Source organism: Sus scrofa, chromosome 1 (genome assembly GCF_054392235.1).
Source record: "Sus scrofa isolate SSC_HxYL_T2T_F1_AM1 chromosome 1, Sscrofa_HxYL_maternal_Yorkshire_Landrace_v2.0, whole genome shotgun sequence".
Taxonomy (NCBI): Eukaryota; Metazoa; Chordata; class Mammalia; order Artiodactyla; family Suidae; genus Sus; species Sus scrofa.
The window spans coordinates 279,611,176-279,638,968 of record NC_139383.1 but is presented as its reverse complement, the minus strand read 5'-3'; the positions used below and the strand labels follow the sequence as shown (position 1 = coordinate 279,638,968).

Sequence of the window (27,793 nt, the reverse complement as noted above, 5' to 3'; positions counted from 1 at the left end):
TACATGAAACCATCTTTTCAGTCTTATCATCACAATGTGTCATTTGCAAGTGTTTTTGTGGGGGGGTTTTTTGTTTGTTTTTTGGTTTTTTTTTATTACTTTGAAAGATGTATTTTGTGGAATTTCAGTAGTTTCTGCCTGGAATTTTATTGTCTTCTAACAAGTCACTGGAAGACTAGATCTCATTAGCACATAATTTTTCTTCGTGGATATTAGCATATGATCATTGCAGTCTGTTGACCCGAAAGTTTTTTTTTTTTTTTTTTTTGGTCTTTTTGCCATTTCTTGGGCCATTCCCACGGCATATGGAGGTTCCCAGGCTAGGGGTCGAATCGGAGCTACAGCTGCCAGCCTACGCCACAGCCACAGCAATGCGGGATCCAAGCCGTATCTGCAACCTACACCACAGCTCACGGCAACGCCGGATCCTTAACCCACTGAGCAAGGGCAGGGACCGAACCCGCAACCTCATGGTTCCTAGTCGGATTCGTTAACCACTGCGATACGACGGGAACTCCCCCGAAAGTCTTTTTTAAAAGAGCTTTAAAATCAGTGATGTTCCATAGAACAGGTTTAGGGGTGGGATAGATATACTTTCCCAGAAGAAGCATCTAAGACTACACAGAATCTCATTATGAACCTTACCTTTCAGAGGAAGCAAAGAGAGACTGGGAAAACAACTGCTTTAACCTTCATTCTCTTTTCACTTTTCCTGAATCACTCCCATCCCTGCACTCCCACTCCCACTCCCACTCCCAAACGCACATACCCCAGTCAGTCCTTTTTCTGTTCTAAAGTTCAGGAGTTTATTCAACACGTCGGGAGTATTTCTGAAAACATATGGTCAAATAAAATTTTTATATGTGAGCGTTTAGAACAAAAGTGTCATTTTCTCTTTCTTCTTTTTTCTCAGTTGCCTGATGAAATAGTACAGATTACTGACCATTTGTCCTGTGTGTATTTTCTTGACTCAGCGATCTTCCATTCACCTTTCTGGTCTACATTCCAAGCTAGAAATTACCTTCTGCAAACACAGGACAGACCAGACCTTCAGGAGTCTCCAGGGACGTAGTCAAAGTTTCAGAGAGTGAAGTGCCACCCAAACAAGTGAAACCATGGCTCCCTCCCTTCATTTCTCCCCTCTCCTCCTTGCACCTCTCTCCCAGTGGAGAACTGGCAGGGAGTGGCTGACTAGACACTACACTGCACCAGGGAAAGGGAGCGAGGTTTAACAATGGGAAGTGAGTTAATATTTACTAGGACCAACTATGTATATATTATTTCATTTAACCTGAAAATAGCCCAGGTTTTATTATGACCATTTTAGAGATGTGAAAAGGGAGGCTGGGATATATTACTCTCAGGCTTGGATTGGACCCCAAGCCTGACTTCAAAGTCCATGCTCTTTCCAACACCCTGCTGGTGGTTGGGATGTGGGTAGGGGAATCTAGCATTGGACTAGTCCTTCAAGTGAATCCTGTTATCTTAAGGCCAAAGTCCAGCTACTGCTATAGTGTAATGGGCAGGAGCATGGTGGCCTCTGGAGCCAGACTGCTTGGGTGCTGATTCTGACCTTACCCTTATTAGTGGGTGTGAGAGCTCAGATTAATTACATAACTTTTCTATGGTTCAGTTAAATGATGGTAATGATAAATAGTACCTACCTCTAGAGCCGTTGTAAGGATTGAATGAGTTAATACGTGTAAAACACTTTAGAACAGTGCCTGGCCTAAATAAGCATTATCTAAGTGTTTGCTGCAATTGTTGTTACTAATAAAAATGCTTTGAGGACAAGAACTGGATCATTAGTGCCCACAATCCCCAGCATAGCTCTTACTATAATAGTAATGAAGTCAATAGAGTAACAGGGTAAAGGCTGAACCAGAATAACTTTGGCTGAGCATGGCAGGGGCGCATGTTGGACTTGTGCAGACTTTCCCATTAGCCCTCTTAGGGGCAGACAGCCGCCAAGCCAGTAGCAAGACATAAACTCCTTGAAGACAGGAAGAGTAGTCTCCTGTGTCTCTGTATCCTTAGCATCTAGCACAGGGCTTCCTTGAAAAGGAAGAATAAACGAAGCTTATGCTGTCTATGGGCTGCTTGGGGGACCCTTGGCCAAGCTTTCTGTCCCACCTTGCTTTCTGAGCTTGCTTAACCACTTCTACAGCCCTGTTTCTGTCTTCTGAATGCCATGAAGCCCCAGGTTGCCTTATCTTTTTCAGAGTCCCTCATTCCATTCAACCCAGAGGCTCCTGGAGTTGCTGTTGTAACTCAGCGAAAACAAATCTGACTAGTATCCATGAGGATGCAGGTTCGATCCCTGGCCTCACTCAGTGGGTTAAGGATCCCGCGTTGTTGTGAGCTGAGGTATAGGTCACAGACGTGGCTCGGACCTGGCATTGCCATGGCTGTGGCGCAGGCTGGCAGCTGTAGCTCCAATTAGACCTCTGTGCCTGGGAACCTCCATGTGCCATAGGTTCGGCTCTAGAAAAGACAAAAACAAAAACAAAAACCCCAGAAGCTCCAATATACAGCTGTTCCCTACTCCAAACGAGGCAGCACAGAGTTTGAACTTAGGCTAACCTGGGTTCAAGGTTCAGCTTTACTAGTGACTTGCACCATGGCTGTAGTTTCAGTTTCCTCATCTGTGCAGTGAGGATGGTAATCACTACTTAATGGAATTGTGGTGAGGAATGTTCTTAAATATAAGTAATGGATAGACTTCTCTTAAAGGAAAATTAATTTTCCTAAAACTTCAATGTTTGCCCAAATCTGTTTGAATATAATGTTACTTAAATATATACAAATGTAAAATTCTAGCTATAAATTCCATGTCTTTATGCAACCCAAATACAATTACAAATTAAATGCAAATAAAACCATAACATTAATAAAATACAAATTAACAACTTTAATGCAACAGATGATGTTTCGCTGAAATTACATCAATGATGTTGGAGTTAATGGGAGTTAAATGTTTTACTTGTCAATTTGAATTTTCTTATTTTCATATGAAACATCAGATTACCATATTATTAATTTGTTATTTTAAACAATGAATGTATATTTAGGTATTAGTCCATTATTTTAATGAGCCAATTTATTTATAGTGCACACACACTCCCACCCCCAAATTGTAAATGTTTTTTTCCTGGAAAAGTAAAGGACATTTCTGCTAGTTTATTCCAGTTTGCCCACAACTTTGCCTGTTTCAAAATTCAAAGTCCCAAGTTCAGGAGCATCTGTTCAGTTCTGAATGAACCAGAATGACTGGTCATCTCATTTTTTGCTGTTGTCAGTGAGTCTGTACATGGGTGGGCTCTCTGCCTGATTGATACCTATGCATGATGTGACTTGCACACTGCAGACATGAATTCTTCAGGGATCAGCAAGTCTGTTCCATAAAAAGTCTTGCGCACACTTCTCCCATCACTTTTCTTTCTTTCTTTCTTTCTTTTTCTTTTTTTTTTTTCTTGTCTTTTTGCCATTTTCTTGGGCTGCTCCCACGGCATATGGTGGTTCCCAGGCTAGGGGTTGAATTGGAGCTGTAGCCGCTGGCCTGTGCCAGAGCCACAGCGACGCGGGATCCGAACTGCACCTGCCACCTACACCACAGCTCACAGCAATGCCGGATCCTTAACCCACAGAGCAAGGCCAGGGATCGAACCCACAACCTCATGGTTCCTAGTCAGATTCGTTAACCACTGCGCCATGACGGGAACTCCCATAGTTGTTATTTTTGTCAGAGATTTATCAGTCTGAATAATTCACACTAAAGTGTGTATGGGGTTTAACCTTTCTTTGGGTTATTTTTTTTTTTTTTCGGCTACACCCACAGCATGCAGAAGTTCCGGGGCCAAGGATCAAACCCAGGCCACAGCAGTGACAATGCCGAGTCCTTAAATACTAGGCCACCAGGGAACTCCTTTGGGTTTTTTTTTATTATACAATTAATGCATGTCCACTATAGAGAAATGTTTCTTCATGTAAAAGAATATTTCAGAATTTCCCTTTGTTCCATCATGCAGAGGTGATGACTTATTATGTCATATAATGATTTACATTTAAAAGAAGGAGCTAGTTAACATAAATGAATCCCCTAATTAGCTAAGTATTCTGTGGGAAAGAATGTGGACCTGGATGCCTTGTGATGCTCTTACTGAGTCAGAGCTAGACTGGTCTCTCCTTCCCAGGCCCTTGGGCCCCAGGAAACCCCTGGAAATAGAGTTGCTATTAGAGTAATCCATTCTCCTTCCCCTAACAAAGTGCAAATTAGGCCCTGTTAATGGAACCTGCCTCCTTTACCAGATCAGCTAGTGGATTTCTAAGATATCAATTGTTGTTGATTGATTTTGGACAGAACAAATGTGTATCTAAACAGGAGTCCCTAACTTGCTGACTTGCTAGCTACTCTGAGCCTAAGCATTAAGTTGTTCGGATATCAGGAGTATGGGAGGGAAGAAGCGGAACAGAGGTATTGGGGCAGGGGGCATGCTAATACTCGTTAAGAGCTGGATCTCAGCTGAAGAAGTGCTCCTGGCCAGCAATGACCAAGCAAAAGTCTGCTGGGCCTTTAGATGTAGTAGGACCGGAGAATGAGGTCTGGGAGGGGGCAGGAGAGGAACTTGCTTTGTCCATCCTCTCCCTCCCCCGGCGTGGGCAAAATCAGTCAGAATTTGTGAAACAAAATTGAGTTCAAAAATGACAGTGACAAAAACAACTGTGGAGAGAAATGGGAAAACTGATTTTGCAGGGGTGGGGGGGTTAGTTCAAATAAATAAATTTAATCTTAAAAAATAAAGCAACTGCGGTGACATCAGTGCATTGCATGTATTGACATTAATATTTTACACTAGGATCCTAGTCTGGGGGTGAAGCGCCAGGGGAAGAGGGCTTTTAGGGAAGAAAAGTCAAAATCAGTCAAATAGACAGAATCCTCCTAGATCAGAAGTCGGTTAAGAGTGCTTAAACCGCCCCCCATGTATGTGTCTTACTTAAAATGTATACTGTATCAGGTGGCTATAGGAAAGGAACCATTTTAACCAAGAGCCGCAGAGCAGATAGAACCCATTTAGGATTTTGCTCTTTGGGGAAGGGTAGACAGTAGAGGGACTTGCACCAGAAGCCCGGCTGCTTCGGGCAATGTGGCCCAGAGGGCGCCTAGAGACTATTGTGGCTTCTCTTGGCTCTGCCTGAAGGGAAAGGTGAGCTCCCTTTTTTGGAGCCATGCCCTAGGTTCATTGTTGTATGAGGGATTTTGAAAAAGGGTCTTGGTATACCTCCCAGTGAGAGCTCTACAGTGCATCCCGAGTGACCGACTTTTATGAAAGGGTATCATTCCTTAGTTTGACGATTCACCTATTCTTGTGTGAATTGGGGGGAGGAAATGAGCATTTTTGGACACTCAGTGTGGTACCCCTGGTAGCCATTATCTCATTTATTCTTTATAAGCAACTCATTTTTTATAATATGTAAGCTGGGGAATCGGAATCAGGGAGTCATTCACCCGAGGTCGTATAGTTTGGTAAGGGGCAGAAGTAAAATAGGGCAAGGAGTAAAAAAAAGATGTCTGTGTTCTTTGTAACCAGGCCTGACAGTATGGCTGTAAATTATCCTAGTTATTTATTGTTTGCTTGAGTCATAGAGGACCAACTGTGTGTTGTTTCTTTTCATTCTGTTGTATTAGCAAACATTATCATTGTCCAGATTGTCCTCATGTATGGAAGTGTAACATATGCAGCCTGTTTAATTTCGTATTTGTAAATCTGACTTGATTTCCTTTTTGGCAACAGCTACTGTCTAGAGAAAAGAAAAGATTTTTCTTTGTGTCTGTTTAAAGCGACAGAAATATTGGAGCAAGTAATAAAGATGGAAGGCATTAATTATATACTTCTAAAAATTTAAAGGTCAGACAAGCTAAATATGTATGTTTTGCTCGCTGGAATGTCTGTCCGTTGAAGTTGTGCCAGGATTGCTTTGTTCCTACAATAAAAGCACGTATTTTAGATAGCCATCAACTTACCTTGGTATCCAAAAATTATACCAGATTGTTGCTTTAGTTGCCGTGTATCTTAAAAGTTTAGGACTTGCGTTTCTGACATTAATGTGATTTGTTTCATGATCCACCCCCTTTGGCCATGTTTAGTTCCTATGTCTCATTTGGATTTCCTCTGTTCTCCCCTCAGCTTATGTTGGAGTCTGTCAGCTGCTGCTATGTACATGTCAGGCTAGTGACTTGTAATGTTTATTAATACAATGTCAGTCTTGCTGTTGAAAAAACCGTGATGCTTCTCCGAAGGTTGCGATAGAACGAAGCGTTTGATTTCCAGATCCTGTCTGCACTGCATGGCGAATACATTCTCAGATGTTATGCAGTTCACTGACCTGACAGTTATGGAACCCCGCCTGGGACCCCATTTCAGCAGGACATATTTGAACAGAAACAGTTTGCAAAACTTTACACACTTAAACTCCTGCCAAGGCAAACTGTTAGCCACTTGAGTTTGTTATAAATACCCAGTGGCAGTGGTTGGAAGTAGCCCACGGTGTGTTTTATATTCTGAACTGAATGTGCATGTCTTTGCGGTTATATAGAGTGGTAAATAATTGAGTCTGATTGGGGAGAGGGACCTCATTATCCCCCACCTGTGCCCAGCTGGAAGGGGAGGGTCGAAATGAAGCCATTAGCTGTCTCTCTTACTGGCATCTCAAAGAGCTCAAATACATCTGTGTCTTATTTTCTTTTCTGGCACAATCAGTCGAGCAAGCTAAGCAGGCATGACCAGATTTGGCAAGTCCCAAGGACTCTGGCAAAGATACACAAGGAGAAGGCGGAGGGCAGTCATTTTGGCTTCTCACTGCCCATTAGTCTAGTGAGTTATGTTTTTGGAAAAATGTCTGTTTTGAAAAAGAGTACTTTGTCCAATGTCAGACATCACGTACTCACACAGTATGCTTTGATCTTTAAAAAAAAAAATTTTCTTTGTCAGTGCAAGGGGAAACAAAATGTGGCATTCACGCTCGTGTAAACTCTCTTTATGACTAAAGTAATACCCAAAGGAGCTGCTTTAAAGCAAGCATGCTGCAGTTATTACAAGGCTTTCTCCTGCTCATATATTTTCATTTTCTGCCTTGAAGTGCCCGAGAATGAACATGCATGGAGTTGGGACCAGAGCAGGCTGGGGACCAGAGCAGGCTGGGAACCAGAGGAGTGTGTCTTCATCACTGTTAGGAACTGGCCAGGACTGGAGAGCGGAGCGCTGCTCTTGACAGTCTGACCCACCTGCACAAACTCACACTGTGGCTCAGGAAACCATGATGCTCTCCACGAGCTTTTAAAACGGGATCTTGTAGGTTATATGCTTCACTGCAGAGTCGGGACATTTATAATCAAACTGAATTTGTTACGGTGGAGATTGACCTTTTCCATGGATTGATCAGTGGTTCCAGTCTAGAAGATATGCTCTCTGGAGGTTTCTTCTTCCCCTTAGTTCCTTAAACTTCCTTGACCATAGGGAGGTTTAAAACAGACTTGGAGTTCCCATCATGGCGCATTGGAAATGAATCCAACTAGGAGCCATGACATTGTGGGTTGGATCCCTGGCCTCGCTCAGTGGGTTAAGGATCTGGTGTTGCCATGAGCTGTGGTGTAGGTTGCAGACTTGGCTCGGGTCCCACATTGCTGTGCCTGTGGCGTAGGCCGGCAGCTGCAGCTCCTATTCAACCCCCTAGCCTGGGAACCTCCATATGCTATGGATGCAGCCCTAAAAAGCAAAACAAACAAACAAAAAAAAACCGCATAGGCTTGGTCTGGCTAACGTGGGTTCAAATCCTAGCTCCTCCCTACATGAGCTGCCTAACTCAACCTTGCCAACCTCAAGTTCCTTCTTTATAAAGTGGGACTGATGATATCACCTACCTTTTCTGGGAGCAATCAGTAAACAAAGTGAGTGCTCGGTAAGCGTTGACTGTTGTCATTTTCTCTTCATTATACATCACCTCTTTGTATGAAGAAACGCTGATAGTTATTAAACTCCCGTGACTTATTAAGTATTTATTATATGACAGGTATTATGTTAACTATTTTAGAAGTATTCAGCCCTGACAACAAGCTTACAGTCTAAGAATTATACTCATTGTGTAGACGAGAAAACTAGAAGTTAGAGATATTATATTGTTTGCCTAAGGGAGGCAGAGCTGGGACTCCAGAACAGGCTCTGTTCTGGCGCTTGGGCTCTGCTGCCTTCTGGTGTTGCCATACTTGTCCAGTACGGTGTAGAGCTAAACGACAATTGTGTCTTGAGAGACATCTTCACTAAGAAGCTTCCCTGACCCCCCTCACCCCTGCCCACTGGGTTAAGTGCCCCCATGTTTTGGCAGCACTCTAAGCTGCCTTCGTCTTTGTGCTTATCCTGCAGAACTATAATTCTTTGTTTGCTTCTTTGTCCTTCTCTCCCACTGGACTGTGCTGCTTGGGCGAGGGACCACATTGTTGATTTCTGAATCCAAAACAGGATCTCTAATAGATGTGTGACCTCAGGTAAATTCCCTGATGTCTCCAGCCTTAGTTTCTGCCCGATACCTGTGCCTATATTAGGGTAGAATGAGTTAATACAGATGTAAAAGGCCAAACACAGCACCTGCCACATACTGAGTGTTCAGTCGATAGTAGTTGCTGCGATTTTTGTTGTAGTTGTTGGATAATAACATGCTCTGCAGATTCGGAGACCTTAATAAGTTTCACTGAATTTCTCTGCAGCACCACCATGATTTTTTACTTCCATCGAAAACCGAGTTAAGCTGAGGTGGAACATAGCTACTTCTCAGGTTTACTGTCAAAAAGGAAAGCCTCAAAACCAGAGCCCAAGGTGCTCTCCTTTGAGCTTTCGCAGGGTGTCGATGCCTGGGCCGGGGGCTGCTTACTGACAGTGTCCTAGAGTTGCCACCATCCCCATCAAATTGCACATTTTAATGGCCTTGTGTTACCAATTATAAGCAATGAGAGTTGAGATCCATTCCCCCAAATAAGGACTATTTGCTGAGGGGCTGGATGGGGCCTCTTCTCTTGGGGTGATGACTTGGGACAAGGGGAACACAGGAAAACGAACACCGTAAGCCCCTTTTACTGTTTGCCAGCCTTGGTTCCAGGTGCTTGGCGTTCATTGTCTATTTTATCCTCCTGACAGTTCTGGAGGGAAGTGGCCTCCTCATTTCATGGACACAGCTGAGGTTCCCACATGTTAAGGCAACATTTCAGTTAGAGTTTGAACCAAAGGGTATTTAACTCCCAGCCCATGTGTTTTCCTTTCCAATGTTACCTTCCAACTTAGGCTGGGATTCCCGCTTTGTCCCTGCAAATAGGATCTCAGCTTTTCAGATGATGACCTGTACCCCTACTTCTCTGTCCCCTGCCACCACTAGTTTTTTTTTTTTTTTTTTGTCTTTTTTTTTTTTGCTATTTCTTGGGCTGCTCCCGCGGCATATGGAGGTTCCCAGGCAAGGGGTCCAATCGGAGCTGTAGCCACCGGCCTACGCCAGAGCCACAGCAACGCAGGATCCGAGCCGCGTCTGCAACCTACATCACAGCCCACGGCAACGCCAGATCCTTAACCCACTGAGCAAGGCCAGGGATCGAACCCGCAACCTTATGGTTCCTAGTCGGATTCGTTAACCACTGCTCCACGACAGGAACTCCTGCCACCACTAGTTTTAATGCTTAGTACAGAAGTGCTCATCATGTTAGGTTAATGCCAGTGTAAAGACTTCCTTCCGGTAACTGAGTGGCTTTGCACTGGGACAGAGCTAAATTCCTCAAGTGCGTAATCTCTTTTTTAAATGCCCATACGTTTTTCAGTGGTCGCGAGACTTGACAGGACCTAACTTGGAATTGACTGAAACTCTCCTGGCAGTGTTTAGTCAGCTCGCTGAAGTGGTGCTGCATCCTCGACCCGGCACAGGCAGCCCACGGAGCTGTTGAGAGGGCAGCTGCTTCTGTTCAGTGCCCCTAGAATGCCTGTCTCTCCCCGGGGGGTGCTGGAGGAGGAGCAGCTTCTGAGCCGAGAGTGGGTTTGTAGCCTGTCTGTCTATCCATCTGCCTGTCTGTCTAAGGGCCGGTCATCCCCAGCACAGGGTCCCCGAATGCAGCACCATGAGGAGGGGAGGCAGGGCCCTCACTCTGCCTGCCTGCTGCCGGCATTTCTCCCAGGATCATCGTCTTCGCAATCTTAGACCCAGCGCCCAGCATTAAATAAAAGCAGCTTGGAAGAATGTATTTCAATAGACATTTTAGAAAGCCCATAAAAATCCTGGATATGGAGAAATGAGGCATAAAATTCAGAATGTTTGAAAGTCAAGCTGAAAATTGTGGTAGCAAGTCTCCATATCCACTTATTAAATGGGAGCAGAACATTACAGTTGCACCTGCATGGATTCTGAGACTCACCTAGATTCTGTCCTCTTGTGGGTTTGGTGGTTTGTTTTTTATAAGGCAAGACAAGCTTGTTTGTTTATTTATTTAGGCCGTGCCCTTGGCATGCAAAAGTTCCCAGGCCAGGGATGGAACCTGCACCACAGCAGTAACCCGAGCCATGGCAGCAGCAACCCTGGATCCTTAACCCGCTGAGCCACCAGGGAACTCTGCGTACTCTTGTGTTTTAGAAATGTTTTTCGTCCTATAGGCAGGGGACAGGATCCAGAATTGGGGGGTGTCTGGAGGGAGAGGAGTGAGTGGGGCGTGAGGCTGACCCAAGGAAACTTCCAGGAGGTCTGCTCGAGTGTGCAGTATGCAGGCCCGCAGCCTCGTTCTCCTTTTAATGTGCCCGTTTTCACCGAAACGGAGCCCCGGGTGAGATACGGCACCCCCGCCAGGGCACATTCCGAGCGCCGAGCGGGCCCCTTCCCTTCGCGTTGTTTTCATTTTCCTCTCATGAACCTTGCTACCCTGGCTTCAGCACGGAGGCTGTAAAGGAAGATGGAGAGCCGAGTTACCTCAGAATGATCACTATCGTTAACATTCACGGGTGGTTCACTTATCATTCCTGACTGCACAGACATGGCAGCCGCTCGGAAGCGTCCGCAGGTGTAGCATGGTGATACATATTACATTGTGCCACAATGGATTTATGTATTCTGTAACAAAAGAAAAGTGTAATGAAAAAATACAGAAGGTAATCCTTTATTCCTCCACCGCACAATTTATCAGTAATGCCTGTGGATGATAAGTGCCAGGGATTTCCTCTGCATGCTTTAACCTTGTCACCCAGGTACGTTTTGGTAAAATGACAGAAAAATACAGACTAGGGATTTTCCTCTGTTCAAAAATCTTTTCAAAGGACACTTTTAATTTATGGAAGTTAGTCCAAACACAAGGCTTCCTTTTGAGCTTTTAGTCTGCCTCTGCTGCACAGATAAACGTATTGGTTGGAAATAATGCTATCAGCCAGCAGCAGATTAGGAGCGAAGGTAGGCAATTTACAAGCGGACTCACATCGAAAGTAGTTCAGGTGGAACCCAGGCAGATGGGCGTTGGTGAGATCTAGCCCAGAACTCGTTGTGAGTGCCCAAGAACTTGTGTTCCCTTTTGGGTCCCACTCATCCGTCGCCCAACATATTGTCACAGATGGAGCGCGCACTGACTTCCGAGGAGAAAGCAGGCGAAGGCAAGTCTGAGCGCGGATGATTGGCATTTGTTCCAGGCGCACACTGGCCTGGTGCCAGAGCAAATACCCCCAAGTTTATAAATGCACAAGGCACTTTACATCTCAGTACTCTTGCCAGAGTATCACTTACTACCTCGCTCCCTAAATATAGTTTTTTAAAAAGAGCTATTTCTTATTTTGCTTTGATCAGTAAAATAAACTTTTCAAGATTGTTCTGGGATGGGGTCCAGCTTCTGAGGTAAAGAACGGCCGGGGCTCAGGCATGATTCAGTAACAGAGTGTTCAGTAAAATTAGCTTGACAGTTCTCAGGCCTGCTGTTCGATAGCAAGAACTTGACCAAGTTAAAATGGATGATCGTGCTGGCTAGACCAGCATCGGCTTTTGCTTTTTAACAAATGGAATGTCAAGGATTAAACAGCAAGCCGTATGGAGAGGAGGGTTGTGGAGATGTCTTTGTATTAGGGAAGCAAATTGGGTCCTTGGTTTTGCGATCGGCCCCCAGCCCCCGTGGAAGGCCAGCCACCTGGTTGGGTCCAAGCTAGGTTTACGGCCCCTTCCCAGCCTGCCCCACCATTGGGAAGCTTTTCCACGGCTTAGCTTGGGGCTTGGCGTTTCTTTCAGATTTCTCGTCAATATGAAGTTCTGCCATGTTTTTTGGCCGTGTTCCCCTTTGAGATTCTTATGGGGAAATGGGAATGCAACCAAACGCCTTGTGGCAATTCCCATGTTCCGTAGTTGGAAACTTGGGTCCCATTTGTTACATGAGCTGCTTGGAATTGGCCTGTTTTGTTTCAGTGCCCAAGCATAGTGAGTAGTATTTGTGAGACTTGCTCTTTCAATTAACGGTCTTGGTGAAGTTATACCTCACCCAGGGATGGGCTTATTTTTTTTAAGAGTACTTGTTCCCTGCCAGTTTTTTCCCATCTAGATGGCTCTCCACCCCAAGTGTGATTGGCTAGAAGCTTACAAGTGATGGGGTGGTATTTTGTTTTATAATTATTTACACTTCAGCTAATATTTTGCTTGACCCTCCAGGACTAAGTAGAGTAAAACATTACTACTGAAGTATAATGTATTTTTTAAAATGCTTGTTTATTTATTTGCTTCCCAGTTGGGAAGAGTCTTTTTTCATTCCTAATTCTAAATAGCTTTGGGCTGTCCTATCCACATCACACACACACACCCCCCCGCCCCCCGTCACTTTTCCTCCAGAGCACCATGAGCTTTAGTATGATGGTAGTATCTGCCTGCAGTGACATCTGCCGACACAAGCCACGCTTGTCATTTGTCCAGGAGGATCTGGCTTGGGAACCAACACTAGGAACCCATGGTACCAGTGACCCACAGTGACCAGTTGGATTCATTTTAAGATGAATTAGAAAAACCTTCCCTAATTCTGCCCTCTCTTTCACTTGAAACTGTTACTGTGAGAATGCTTTTCCCTCCCTCTGTGTCTCTCCCCGCCCCCCACCCCCATTTTCCTCCTCTCTCAATAGAACTGGGTTTATTTAACCCATTTCTAAATAATTGCCGCTTCAAGGAGTTCCCGCCGTGGCTCAGTGGTTAACGAATCCGACTAGGAACCATGAGGTTGTGGATTTGATCCCTGGCCTTGCTCAGTGGATTAAGGATCCAGCGTTGCCGTGAGCTGTGGTGTAGGTCCCAGACAAGGCTCAGATCCCGCGTTGCTGTGGCTCTGGCATAGGCCGGTGGCTATAACTCCGATTCGACCCCTCGTCTGGGAACCTCCATATGCCCCGGGAGCGGCCCAAGAAAATGCCAAAAAGACAAAAAAAAACAATTGCCACTTCGATGTACACTTATTAAACCTTTCTTAAACTCAGTGAAGACTGCCTTAACATCCCTTTGGTTGAGTATTGGTGATGATTTAATATTTGTCTTTTCCTACAGAAATGCTGCTCATGGATTCTCCCTTATTCAAGTGGACAATACGAAGGTCACCATGAAAGAAATCTTGCTAAAGGCAGTGAAGCGAAGAAAAGGATCCCAGAAAATTTCAGGTGGGAGAGTTAAATCATACCCTGGCGATAGAAGCTTAACCCTTACTTTAAAAAGTGCTGGGGTGGGGTGCAAGTGTGCTTGTGGCGGGCTAGATTGAGTCCGATATCATTGCTAGGTCTGGTTAGCAACTCTACAGCAGAAATGTGCTCTTAAGCGGCCCCGGGCCCAGAAGGGACTGGGTCAGCGGTATATGCGCAAAGAATGTGTTCATGTCGCTTATGGAAGCTTCGTCATTAATGTGCGAAAGATTAAGACAAAGCTACTTGAGCAAACTATTAGTGGGCGTAAAGCTGTCTTAAAAACCAAGTTAACCCTAAATTGAAGCACTGCTTTTAATTTCTTTTTTTCAGATAATTTTCCATGGGGGAAACTTCTGGTTGCTAGCGTTTGGGGTATGGGATAAAAGAAAACATTTTCTTCATTTTTACCAAATGAGGGCAACTCTAAAAAAAAAACAAAAATCTTTTTAAGATAAATCACTTGCACACAACTACCTGTTAATCTCTAATTCCTCATCAACCAACCTTATTCAGAAAATAAGCTTATGGTACTAGCTGCAATAGTTAAAGGATACAAGGGGGGGAAAAAAATCCCAGTATTGAAAAATAATTATTTTGAGAAATAGCTCAAAGTTTCATCATACCAACTTTAATATGAATCAGCCTATCTATGACATGTCAGATATCTTGGCTTTGTAAACAAATGAGACTTCGTAACACCTTTGGTTTCACGTTTTGGAAAGGGAAAAGAACATAGCTCAGGTTGAAGAAAATAGTTTTGTGTTCCTTTTAAGGGGAGGAATATAATCTGTTCCAGATTTAATTAGCTATCTTCAGATGAAAGCTGAAGTTTTAATAAAAGTTAGAAGAGATAACACAGTGAAGGACACGGATGAGCTGTCTCAAGGCCATATTCCAGGGGAACGATAAGAGCTGTAAAAAATGGCAGAGGAGAGCAATTGAATGGAGCAATGAAAATCTGATTCTCATAAAAAAGAGAGAGAGAGAGAGATGCTGGTAGGGGCGGTTGTAGATGAGACCTGCTAGCGTCTGCAAGCAATTTGGATGCTTGCCAGGAGTCATTGTTCACCCTCGGCTGTGGCGGCTCCGTCCAGATGTGCCAACTGCACGTTTCGGCTTTTGCCAGCTGACTGCGCCGTTTGATAACCAGCTCTCTGGATGCCCATCACTGGCCGCAGAGATAGAATTAAATGATGATGATCTTCCCACAAGTTGGGAGAGGAAACAATGCATATAAATCTTGATTTCATCTCAGCATGAGAAGTCTTTATCCATCATCACTCATAATGAACAAGTCGTTAGCTGGGATGAATGGTGTTCTGGTTTTTCCAAACACGTCTTTTGTTCATTTTTTGGGTGACTTTTATCCATTGCATGGGGGTCAAACCTCTTTGCATTTAAGGGATGATTGAAGAGGCATAGCCTCTTCTTCCCAGGGGGAAGTAGCTATTTTGGGGTTCTAGGTGCCAATCTAATTAGCATTTAAACAGCTTCAGCTATTTAAAGATGTTAAATAAGTGTGTATCTACCTTTAGCATCTTCAATTTCCCTCTTGTTTTGTCCCTAAATTTTTTATGTAATAGCTTATTTTATGACATATTCATTATATGCTTAGGTACCATTATTCTGAATTGCCCAAGAGAACTAACTTTTTAAACCTTCTGATTAGAAATTCTGTTGTCGCAGATTTTTTTAGATCATGAAACCTCTGTGAACTCGCTGGGATACAGCTGACCCAGTGTCTTTCCCTCTGTCTCCAGCCTTCCCTTTCCAATTGCATACCTATTTGTCTGTATCCACCTCCAGCAACCACATTTATCATACACCCATTTATTTATGTTCACCTTCGTGTACACATCCCCGCCATTCCCATCCGCGTGTCTGCCATGTCATTGGCAAAGAGTTAGGACTCCTTCTCCGAAAAACAGTGATTTGCATTATTTATTCCTTTTCATGCTAGAGAAATCAATTGAGATTGATGCATTTACATAAATTGCTGTCCATTTTCTTGATTCCAAAAAGCTTTTTAAAATAAGAAGCTCTTTCTCTTGCTTCGTTAAGTCTGGTCTCATGAAATAGCAGGAGCTCCAGTTTGGCAAAAATGTTTATTGAAGATTAGCTTCATAAAGACAGGGTATATCTTGTGTTTTTGAACTTTGTGGAGTGGACTTGTTTTGGAGGGTGATTAATGGAGAAGAAAATCCTCCTGTCATAGAAACACAAGTACATTTACTAAAAAAAAAAAAAAAAAAAAAAGTCTGTTAGTGCTCACAGTTGGCTATGAAATACGTATTACTTACCCATTATGACACATGAACTTAGTCCTGAACTTGGGGGCAGGAGATGCCAGTTTAGAGACATTCATCCTGCACTTCCTAAACCTCTACCATGGTGACCTGCTCAGTCTTTGCAAGAAGGTGCCTGCCACGCCCCGTGTCTGGCTTGGCCCTCTCTTCAAACAGCTTTCACCTGATTGAGCACAGAACACTTGTCTCTTTGCCACTCTTACTGAAGTGAGAAGGGAGAAATAGCCCTTGAGATTAGACAGCATCTTCCATGTGGGGTCGAGTGTTCTCACACTATTTGTGCATTAGAGGTTAGTTGTGCTAGACCAAGATTTCAGAAATCCTTTGATAGGCTGACAGTGAACTTGAGCTGCTTACTTTAACTTCGCTCATCTTTCCCCCTCAACTGTTTCATAATAATAAATTGAGAACTTAAACCATTTCATTATTAAATCCAGAAGTAGGCTTAATGATTGTCCTAGTGTTTAAGTGCTCTGTTGCCCTTCCTTCTGGCATTCCCTCACCAGTTTCCATTTGTGGGAAAAAAAAAAAAAAATCAGAAGGTGATAGGTATTTGAGCAAAAGAATTCTTCTTTGTTTAGGTAAATAGCTTTGTCAATGGAAACCTCTCGGGTTTTAAGATATTTTTTCTTTTTATGGATAGAATATCATTACAGGCACTTGTAACTGATCTAAAATTTTGACTTACATTACTTGTAATTATTTCATCAAGTCATAACTATTTATGAACACTGCAGGGTTTTTTCTATTAATATTCATGTACTGAACTTATAGTAATCTTTTCACAGTGTGTTCCAGTCAGTTTTCTGCTAAGGCCCATTTTTAAAGCCCATTTTTAGATGTCTCTTTTAAAATCTCGCTCCAGCTTTTCATTTTATTACTGACCTACTTGACTCTTGGAATCTACCTGCATTGGCAGAAAGTCTCCACGCTTTAGAAAATTGTAAATGAGGAATCCAGTTTTAGAAGAATTAGCTGAAACCGCCTTACTAATTTTAACAGTTGGGTGGGTGTGTTTTTGACATAATGAAGAGTAGCCTGTCAGGTCCCCTGATTTCACCAGTAAAATGTACTAACCTGTTATTTAGTGAGTAACGGCCTTAGTTCATCAAGTTTTCCTTTTATCGAGTTCATCCTCACAGTCGGTAACGACCTTCTCAGTATTTTGTTGTTGTTGTTTAAAATGTTATTACCCCCTAACCTTACCAGATTCCTGAAGCATGATGTCGAGTGTGACAGAGGCACCTCAGAAATGGAGGTAGATACAAATTCAGTCTTAACACTGACACAGAATCTCTTGTCTGCAAAAGAGAGAGGGCTTTGAAAGTAGAGTTTTCTAAGCAGAATATGCAGTTTTCTGTGTGTGTTGTCATTGCAAGATGGAGGTGTTTTACTTTATCATCTGCTGAGAGTTCCCGTCGTGGCTCAGTGGTTAACGAACCCGACTAGGATCCATGAGGATGCGTGTTCAATCCATGGCCTCGCTCAGTGGGTTAAGGATCCAACATTGCCAGGAGCTGTACTGTAGGTCACAGAACCTCCATATGCCATGGGTGCAACCCTAAAAAGCAAAAGCAAAAAATATCATCTGCTGAAAGATAGAGCTAGAAGCATATTAATTTTTTCTTACCCCGTCTATTCTTGCCTTTTGATGTGAAAGGCAAGTTTTTATTTGAGCATCCTTTTTGAAAAGTTCTTATAATATTGTTAATAAGACTTATGGGGATCCTTCTTACTTTTCCCTTAAAAAACTTCACCTAGATTTGAAAGAAAAATGTTAGCTTTGTTTCATGTGATCTCCCTCTTAACATTTCTGTTCAGAGTCACAGAACCCATTACTGACTGCTAATTTAATGCAGCTTGGATCCAAGTTGCTGTGGCTGTGGTGTAGGCCAGCAGCTGCAGCTCTCATTCAATCGATCCCTAGCCTGGGAACTTCCATATGCTGCAGGTGTGGCTCTAGAAAGAAAAAAGAAAAAAAAAAAGATTGAATGCTGATTTACTGTGTTTTCACTAGACCCTTAGAATGTCATCAATGAGAGCGTCTGGTCTAGGACTCAAACATGTATAAGTACTGCTAGGAGCAGAGAGCGAGGCATGAACATCTCCTGCAGGGTGTATGGGGTTTTGATCTGAGAGACAGATAATGGGGAATCATTGGATTCTCAAATTTTATCTTAAAAATTCATGTAAGGTGTAGATATCGATCCATACTGTATTTGTAGCTGCGTCGTGCATTCACTCATCGTGTGCTCTCGTGGGGCGGACCTGTGCTGGGTGCAGGGAGACTGCCGAAGCCAATCCACAGGGCCCTTGCTGCAGAGGACCTTGCATTCCAAAGGGACAGTAAACACCAGGGGCTGAGAGAGAAGACCAGCTGCAGGGGGCTCACTGCTTTGGGTGGGACAGCCGGGGACCTCCCCCCAGAGAAATTGACATTTAAATTGTGACCTTCAGGAGTCCCTGTCGTGGCGCAGTGGTTAACGAATCTGACTAGGAACCATGAGGTTGCGGGTTCGGTCCCTGCCCTTGCTCAATGGGTTAACGATCTGGCGTGGCCGTGAGCTGTGGTGTAGGTTGCAGACGCGGCTCGGATCCCGCGTTGCTGTGGCTCTGGCGTAGGCTGGTGGCTACAGCTCCGATTCAACCCCTAGCCTGGGAACCTCCATATGCCGCGGGAGCGGCCCAAGAAATAGCAGCAACAACAACAACAACAACAACAACAAAAGACTAAATAAATAAATAAATAAATAAATAAATAAATAAATAAATAAAAATTGTGACCTTCTCTTTTAAGCTGTGAAGGGTTGTCTTTCCAAGCAGTGGCTGTTAAAGGCGTTCTACTTTAATATAAGGAGAATATTTCAGATTACTTTGCACTTAATTTACTTTGTGCCCTCACCACCACTGCACAAAAAATGGCAGTAAAACTGACCCTTGAATTCTGGCCAGTGCTAGCTCCACACATATTATCCATGAGCAGATCCTCCCATTTTTACCACCAGAATATATCCTGCATCTGTTCAGTCTTCTCCATCTCCATTGGATGAGTCCAGATCACCATACTTTACCCGGATGGTTGCAATAGCGCCCTGGCTGCTTTTCCAGCCTCTGCTCTTGCCCCTCCAGTCTCTTGTCTACAGTGCAGCAGACAGAGAGGTTTTTTAAAAATCACATCCTATCTGTCCCATGCCCTTTACTGACCTCCAGTTCCATTCAGAATATAATCCAAATTTCTGACCACTAAATACACTGAGGTCCAAAGAGGGGTTGGGACATACAGAGAATGTGAACACAACGAAAAGAATTGGAAAGAAGCACAGAATTGATGGTTGCAGGACGAGAGAGGACTACCGACCAGGCCAAGAGCCCGGGAAGCCAGAGTGGGGATTCGGAGCCCGTAACATAGTATAGACTTGCTAATGTAGACTGGCAGCACCAGTCTCTGACTCCCTCCCTGCAACACCTCACATGGGAGGCCCTACTGTCATTCCAGGTAGACCTAGAAAGTTATGTACAAATTATTATTTACCAAGAATGTTTCAAGGGGATTTGCATATCAGGGAGAATCTGGTCTCTCCCCAAGATCTGTTCCAAAGAGCTGCTTTGTTAAGTGTCTTTGTGTACCTACAGATATTATCTCATTTAATCTGCACAACACCCCTAGAAAGGAGCTTGTATTATCCCTATTTTGTAGGTGAGACTTTAGAAATGTTACAAAGTAGTGGGAAATGTGCACCTTAGCGCTGAGGAACCGTGACAACTCTATACACACTCATTATACCTAACCTCTCTCAGGCCCCCTTTCCTCGGCTCCAAGGGAAGTTAAAGTTACCCACATTTCCTCAGTAAGTAAATGGCAGAATCTTAAATTGGAGCCCAGGCTTTTCTGACCTCAAAGCCCATACTCTTTTTATTGTACCATGTTGCTTATTAGAACCCTAATGGGAGAACAAATTTAAAATTCTGTAAACAGAAATGTTCATTGATTCTGAGATCTAAATGCACCAGGGAAGTGCAGCATTTAAAGGAACCCTGTGGTGAATCTGGATATAAAGCCAGGAATTCTTTTTGTAATTGCACAGTTTGTCTGTATTGGTGTCACTTTTAATGTTTTATGTCTAGCCTTCTTAAAGCAACACACACCTGTCCTGAGCTGCCCTATGGAAAAGAGAGAAGCCCTTATGTTTTAGATGAAGCAGGATTTTTAACCCTCTTCGAACCTGACATGCTCTCCAAAGGCTAGAGTGAGCTAAAGAACCTTCTGGCTGTAAAATTGAACAGAGTCCTGCTTCTTGTATAATTGTTAAGACAGAAAATCCAGTAACCTCTCTTCTGTGAAAGTAGTTTGCCAGGCAGAGACACAGAAGGGGCTTCTTTTTGCCATAGCAGGTAATCCTCTTTTAAAAGATGAGGAAGAGAAGGTAAATAGGACAGCTTAAATGGTCTTTGTCCAAAAGACAGTAATTTCTGCAGAAAACTGCTCCTCCTCATGAAAGAATAAATAATCAAGCCGATGCCACTCGCATGTGAGGGTTAGATAAGAAATAAAGGCCTGATACTTGCTGTCCAGTGAGCCAGTAGGAAAATGACACAGTAAATTAGGACTGCTAAGGTGTTTAAATGGGTAACTCAGAAGTGGCCCAGGCGGGAAGCTCCAAGTTAAATATTCCACCTTGGCCCCTCTCCCTGCCTCTTTATCTTGTTGTTTCATCTCACCTGAGCCTCCCCCTGTCTGGAGTGCTCTGAGGCTCCTGATGGATCTTCTCGAGTATAGAGCAGAGCACGTTTAAAGATGGCATTGCAGTCAACTATTTTATCCAGAAAGCCTGCAAATTTAGAGAATTTATGTCAAGCAAAAATCTTTTGGAACCACTTTAGAGACCCACTTATTTTAGAAGGGTGTTATGAGCTCTTGCAGCCGCCACATCAGAAACACTGGAAGTATATCATTCACCACAACTACATTTGACCAGCATTTACTCTTCTCGCTAGTTGCTAATCTTTCAGAAGTTCCTTTTCCATCACAAAATCTATTCATTCGCTCCATCTGGGGCCGTCACCAGCATGGATTAGATTAAAGAAAAAGAATGAAGGGAGGAGAAAAGACACTGACCTCTGAGAGGTGTGCAGGGTGATGCAGGGGCACACACATTTTGGAATCCGAGGACCTTTCCCTGGGTCCCCTAGGGACTAAGTCTAGAACACCACTAATTTAATAACAGCTTTTCAGGAAGACAAAGTAAAAGGTAGAAATACAGTATTAACAGTATTAACTGTTTGTGTCGATTATAAACCGCATCCGGATTTTAGAAATGTTTGCAAATGCATCTCACAGTAGGAAAGTGTGGTACCTCAGTGTGTAATCGTGTGGTTACCTCTCTGAGCCTTACTTTCCCCGGCCGTAGCGTGGGAGGGCTTGAGAGGCTGGGTCAGGGGCACTGTGCGGAAGGGCCACGTGTGTGCGAAAGCCCTGGGGGGCTCTGAGATACCCGGTGTCGTTCAGCGGTCATCACACAGTGCTGCCCGCTCCATGCCAGCCACCATACTAGAAATCAGGTGGAAAACCTGATGAGAAAACAGCCTTGGAAAAGAGGCACTAAAATATGGTAGGTGATAGGAGAGTACTTAAAACTACTGGGTGAGGCGGGGGCTGAGAGAAGATGCTCTGGAGTAGGTGATTTCTTTGACAGCTTTTTAAAAGATGAATCAGAAATTTGCCAGATAGGCAAGTGAGAAAAACATTCCAGGCAGAGGTGTTTTAAGGTATAGTCACAAAACATAGATGTTTTAAATTACTAGAGCAGGAATGGGGCAGGGGATATGCCACAGAAGCGAGGCAGAGCCAGATCTGATCAGGCCAGGCCCGTTAGTGTCCTCAAAAATAGAGGAAGTAGGAGTTCCCCTGTAGCTCAGCAGGTTAAGGATCTGGCATTGTCACTGCAGCAGCTTGGGTCGCCTCTGTGGCACAGGTTCAGTCCCTATCCATGGAAATTTCCACATGCCACAGGCATGCGAACTCCCCCCCCAAAAAAAAAAACCTACAATAAAGTACATCGGTTTATTGGGGGCCGGTTATGCAGCAGGCACTACGTAGGCACTAGGGATTTTGGAGAAGCCAAGAAAGGGTCCTTAACCCTCAGGTTGCCTACTGTTTGGTTGGGGAGACAAACAAACAGGCAGTCACAATACCCTGCATGTCCTGAGTGGAGATAAATACAGGGCCTGGGTGCACGCTGTGGGAGGGAAGCCCTCGTCCAGTTTGAGGGAGTCGGGGGAACTATCCTGAGCACGTTCCGGCTGAGACCTGAAGGGAAGTAAAAACAGGCCAGGTGAAGAGGGATGAAAAAGAGCATTTAGGCCAAAGAAACAAAGTGAGGGAGCTCAGTGCCTTCTGGCATCTGCAAGTAGCTCAGTATAATAAAGGGGTAGAGGAGGAGGAGATGGAGGTGGGGAATGACGGGACCTGAATGGCCCTTTGGGACCAGGTCGTGCTTGTAAACTGTGTTGAATTGGAACGTTGTTCCGATGGCAGAGGGGAGCCATTATCAGGAGAGCAGTATAGGAGAATTTCTTTTAGAAAACACGGTGTGTTATACAAATGGATTAGAGGACACAACGGGGGAGGCAGAGACACCGGTGAGACAGCTCTTGAGGACTCTGTCGACAGGTGCCGAGCCCTGGATGGAGGCACAGAGAGCGGTGCTGGGTTCAGGAAGCAGAGGGATGGACACCACGGTGAAGTCGGATTTCTTTTATTAGAGCTGGACGCACTCTTTGGGGAGAATTGGAATAGCTCAGGCCTCCCCGGTGTTAATATTAATACAAGGTGGCGGTAAAAGATAGGTTTTTAAAGAGTTGATTTTTTTTCTCTTTTAATAAAATTCAATACTTGTTGAAAACGAAAATCAAACATCTTAGAGGCATGTAAAAGTAAAAGGTGACGGTTTCCTCTTCATTGTGAATTCTTTGGGTTTTTTTGTTTACATCACATGCAGATAAACATACAGGCTGTAAGTTACATGTAGATAGGACCTTGTTTTATGTTTTTTGTTGTTGCTTTTTTAAAATAACTACGTACCCAACATCTAGCAGAATGGCTGTCAAACATAGGATACCCCAAAAATGTTTGTTAAATGAACTTATGATAAATGTATCCATGAAAAAGTTTTTTTTAAATAGCCTAAGACTGTAGGTATGATTTTGCATTTGTTTTGCTTTGTTTTTAAAAGGAGATGAGGGTTCCTGTATTTATTTATTTATTGGCCGTCCCACAGCATAAGGAGTTCCCGAGCCAGGGATCAGATCCAAGCCACAGTTGTGACCAAAGCCGCAGCTGTGGCAATACCAGATCCTTAACCCACTGCGCCAGGCTGGAGAGCTGGTGTATCCCAGTGCTTCCAAGACACTGCCAATCCCATTGCGCCACAGTGGGAACCCCTGCATTTGATTTTTTTTTTTTCTTTTACTCAGTATTATGTCATAAGCATTCTTCTCTATTAGAGTGGCCACTGCTTCTTTATCTTTTTAGTTAAATTTATTTAACTTGGCTCTCTGTTGATGGACATTTAGGTTATTTCCAAATTTTCAGTATTAAAAAAGCATGCAGTGAACAATCTTATAGGAATATTCATTGCATGTTTGTGCTAGGTTTTAAATATGGGATAGTTTGTCAGAGGTTTGCTTATCTAAAATGTTGAGAAAAGCAGATAGCTCCTCAAAGCTTATGTCAGTTCCTTGACACTCCCCAAGTATGTGGGAGCACCTCTTCCCACCCCCTTACCGACCCTGAATGTTTTACCAGACTGATGGTGAGCAGTTAATAGCTAGTTTTAATTTCCATTGCTAGAATTCTAACATATTAAGCATTTTGAAGTGTTTTTATTAGCCACTTTCTGAAAGACAGTTCTTAAGTCAGTCACTTGTTTTAGTGGGAAGAAGGCTTGAAAGGACTAATTTCAGAAAACTGTTTTTATGAACTTCCCTGTAGTTTAATTTACAATATGATTCGCACGTACACACACACACACACACACACACACACCACACCACACCACACCACACCACACCACACCACACACATGCCCCAGTATGTAGAGAAAGGCACCTAGGGCAGGCCGTCTTGCTGTTGCCTCCTGACCCTTTGTTCACCAGCAAAGCTTTTGTTTTGTGTTGAGAGAGATCCAGCTGGTAATTCACGAGACTGCACTGCACCTCCTTGGAGACCTTCTGTTGTTACCTGCTTGCTTTGTCATCAACACTAGATTAAAAAACAGATTTTTTTGATGGACTAGATTATTTTAGTCTGGTACACATTCATAGCACTTAGCAAGTGCATCAAGCCTGGCAGTCAGAAAGATAGACAGAAAAGTTGTCACCCCTTAACAGGTTTGTTTGGGGAGGCACGTCTAAGGACACGTCTGGCAGCATTATGAATGGCAGAGGCACCAAGGGCAACTGTAGGGGGTTAATGGGGACCCTGCATCATTCCTTGCCATGTGCCTGGTGAGTAAACTCCTAGAAGTTTCTGGGAATGGTGGCAAGTGGGGAAAAGGCTGCAACCAACAATCAGTGTCACAAAGTGGGGATGACTAATTTGCTGAGGAGACCGTTGAGACAGATGTTTAATTAGCTGAAGTCAGAGTGGATAAATTGGGAGAGGACTGCCTATGCAGAGAGCTGCCTTTCCCCTCGTCCCTCCCTTAACTGGTTGTTTTCTTGTCCTTACTGCTTCCTTCCTGAAAGCAGCATCCTCAGAAAAGGGGGAAGCTGGCCAGGAGGCTGGAGAAACTGCTCTTTGGTTACGTGTACTGAACAGTTACTGAATTCCAGGTGTTTCTATATTTAACCTTTACAGAGACCTTGTAAGATGGGTGTGATCTCCTTTCTGCGGTTGAGAAAACTGAAGCTGTGTGTGTGTGCACACTTATCTGTGTTACTAATGAGCAATGTGGGAGAGATATGAACCTAGACCACTTAAGTCTTGAGGCCATTTTTTTCCCCGGTACCACTTCCCCACTTAAAATGTAATGCAGATGAGGGAACTTTCTGGAATAAAGGTGATGGTCTACATAGATCAGAGCTGGTGTCACACAGGTGTATGCATTTGCAGAGCTATCAAATGGCTCTAGTAAGATGTGTGCACATCATTATATTAAATTTTACCAAGATATAAAAGGAGCTTCTTAGAAGTTCCCGTTGTGCCTCAGTAGGCTACGGACCCAAGGTAGTCTCTGTAAGGTTGCAGGTTCAATCCCTGCCCTCAGCCAGTAGGTTCAGGATCCAGTATTGCCACAAGCTCTGGCGTAGATCACAGGTGCAGCTCGAATCTGGTGTTGCCTTGGCTGTGGCATAAGCTGGCGGCAATTCCAATTCAACCCCTAGCCTGGAAGCTTCCATGTGCCGCAGGTATGGCTATAAAAACAGGGAAAAAAGAGAAAGATTCTTAAACAATTGTTGACCACCAGTTACTGTTATGCATGCTGAAGTTCAGGAGTAAATATACTGATATCTGCTCCTTACTCTGAAATAACATTTTTTTTCAAAAGGTAGACCTATGTGATACAGCAAATAGAGTAAAATGTTAATTGTAAAATCTCGGGTGGTTACATGGATTTTCTAGGTACACCTGTTTTACACCACCTTAAACTTCTTTGTGGTTTAAAAAAATGTTTCACAATAAAATAAGAAAGAACTCGTTAAAATTAAAAATATGTAATTTAGGGGGGTTCCCATTGTGGCACAGAGGAAACGAATACGACTAGGAACCATGAGTTTGTGGGTTCGGTCCCTGGCCTCGCTCAGTGGGTTAAGGATCCGGCGTTTTCCGTGAGCTGTGGTTCAGGTCACAAACGTGGCTCGGATCCTGAGTTGCTGTGGCTGTGGTGTAGGCCGGCAGCTACAGCTCCGATTAGACCCCTTGCCTGAGAACCTCCATATGCTGCAGGTGCGACCCTAAAAAGACAAAAAAGACCAAAAAAATAAAAAATAAAGTAATTTAAATGCTGCTCATATTAATGTAAATTTATGAACTTACAAACATATGTCCTTATGGCATAGAAAACACTAATCTTTGGTTCTTTTTGTAGGATGTTTCAGCTTTCATTACTTTATGTGTTAAATGATATCTTTAAGGTCACAGTTTCTTTCATTGACCCCTAGTGTTAAGTAGCGTGTAGAGTTATGAAGATAATAATAATTGTTACCACTTTTAGAATATTCAAAAAGTGCCAGGCAATCTGCCAAACGCTTTTGAAAAAGTTATCTCATTTAACCTTAAAAGAACTCTTTGGATTGGTTATTTTTACTTTATAAATGAGAAAACTAAATTCAGAGAAGATGCAGGACTTGTGCAAGGTCACACAGCTGGTAAGCCAGGGAGCTGAGACTTCAACCTAGATGTATGATGCCCAGGTTTGTGCTCCTAACCACTGGCCTGTACGTCCTCCCACTGGCTGGGGTCGCAGGGTCTGTAGCTGGGTGGAGGCTTTTCCTGCTTTTGTTGGCTGGGGCAGCGTGATTCAGTGAAAAGGGCATAGGCTTTGGAAACTGGCCGGCCCAAGTACCCACCCACCCCAGCCATACCTTTCCCAGAGGCTGTGAAGTTAGGCACGTCATCAAACCTTTCTGACGGAAGTTATCTTTTCTGTCAGTATAGCAGTAATGTCTCCCTCGCAGGGTTGTTGTTTGGACCAAACTCATGTAAAACACTTAATCCCCAGGAAGCACTCAGTGGCTGTCAGCTGCCTCAGTGTCCCCCTGTGGCCACTACCCCGCTAGGCACACTATAAAACCTGGCTTTTTTAGGACTTGATATATTTCCTTTCCTACCCACACGACTTGGCCTTTGCCTATACTCTTTGTTTTCCATTGCATTAAGTCTATAGAAAGCCTAGACCCTGTGATAGAACCAGCCTTTGAATTGTGTTTGGATCTGGATCTGCCAGAATCACCCTTTACCTTGACCAAGGAGAAAACTAGATCTGGAGAGTCAGCTCTAATGATTTCTGTCTAACAAAACCCAAACCATATATGTCAGGGTGAGGAAATGATCGAAAGTCTCGCTCGTCATGTAGCTTCTATCAGCAAATTTAATTTACTACGCCAAAGATTTGAGAGATAAAGTGAACAAATTACAGTTGCCTGTAACGAACATGTTAAGACAAGCCTTTGTGTTAACAGTGAGTAGCTCACAAGAGGCTATTGCTGCTTCTCCGAAAACATTTAAAAGAGGAAGTATAATTAAATACCAAGATGATTTTTGAGTGAGTGGTTACAGAAGCTACAGACAGAGAGGTTTGGGGGTGCTGCCTCCACCCCTTCCATCCTTCTTCAAAGAGCTTTCATCTCCCCCAGAGGAAGAGGAAGGCCCTGTTTCTTCAGGCAGGTCATTACATCAGGGTGTTTATCCTGTTAGTAGCTATAAGGAAAACTCTTTCTCTACCAAGATTGAGTTTAGCCACTTTCCATGAAAACCCATCGCTTTATAAAAGTTACCCCACCACAGAAGATTCTCCGAGACCAGCCCAGGCACCTGAGCCACCTAACTCCTAGCTCTCTGCTTTCCGAGGCCTGACAGTGGAGCTGGGCTTTCCTGATATGCAATTTAAAAGGCAGTTTTAAAACAATTTCAGTAACTATGTTCCATAATGAGCTTTTCCCTTTTGAGTAAGTCACAGATACCAGGCTTTCTGTCACAGGGTTGAATGCATTAAGTAAAAAGGAAAAGAGCTCTTCCACGAGGGTATTTCTCTTTCTACCTTCTGCTGACAACAATGCCCAGAGACA

The 27,793-nt window shown here is 43.7% G+C and overlaps 1 protein-coding gene across 29 annotated transcripts in view; it reads left to right on the top strand.

The window, feature by feature from the left end:
- MAPKAP1 (MAPK associated protein 1) overlaps positions 1-27,793 on the top strand; it is a 254,194-nt gene that overhangs the window by 147,015 nt on the left and 79,386 nt on the right. For 28 of the 29 annotated variants that reach the window (XR_014827397.1, XR_014827398.1, XR_014827394.1 and 25 more), the window contains one exon: positions 13,570-13,679. Coding sequence is in view for 26 of the 29 variants with exons in the window: in XM_084996425.1 (XP_084852551.1) it covers positions 13,570-13,679 (110 nt within the window). In the remaining 3 variants the exon portion in view is untranslated. Of the gene's footprint in view, positions 1-13,502; positions 13,680-27,793 lie in introns of all 29 variants that reach the window. The other variant, XM_084996460.1, reaches the window with a different exon arrangement.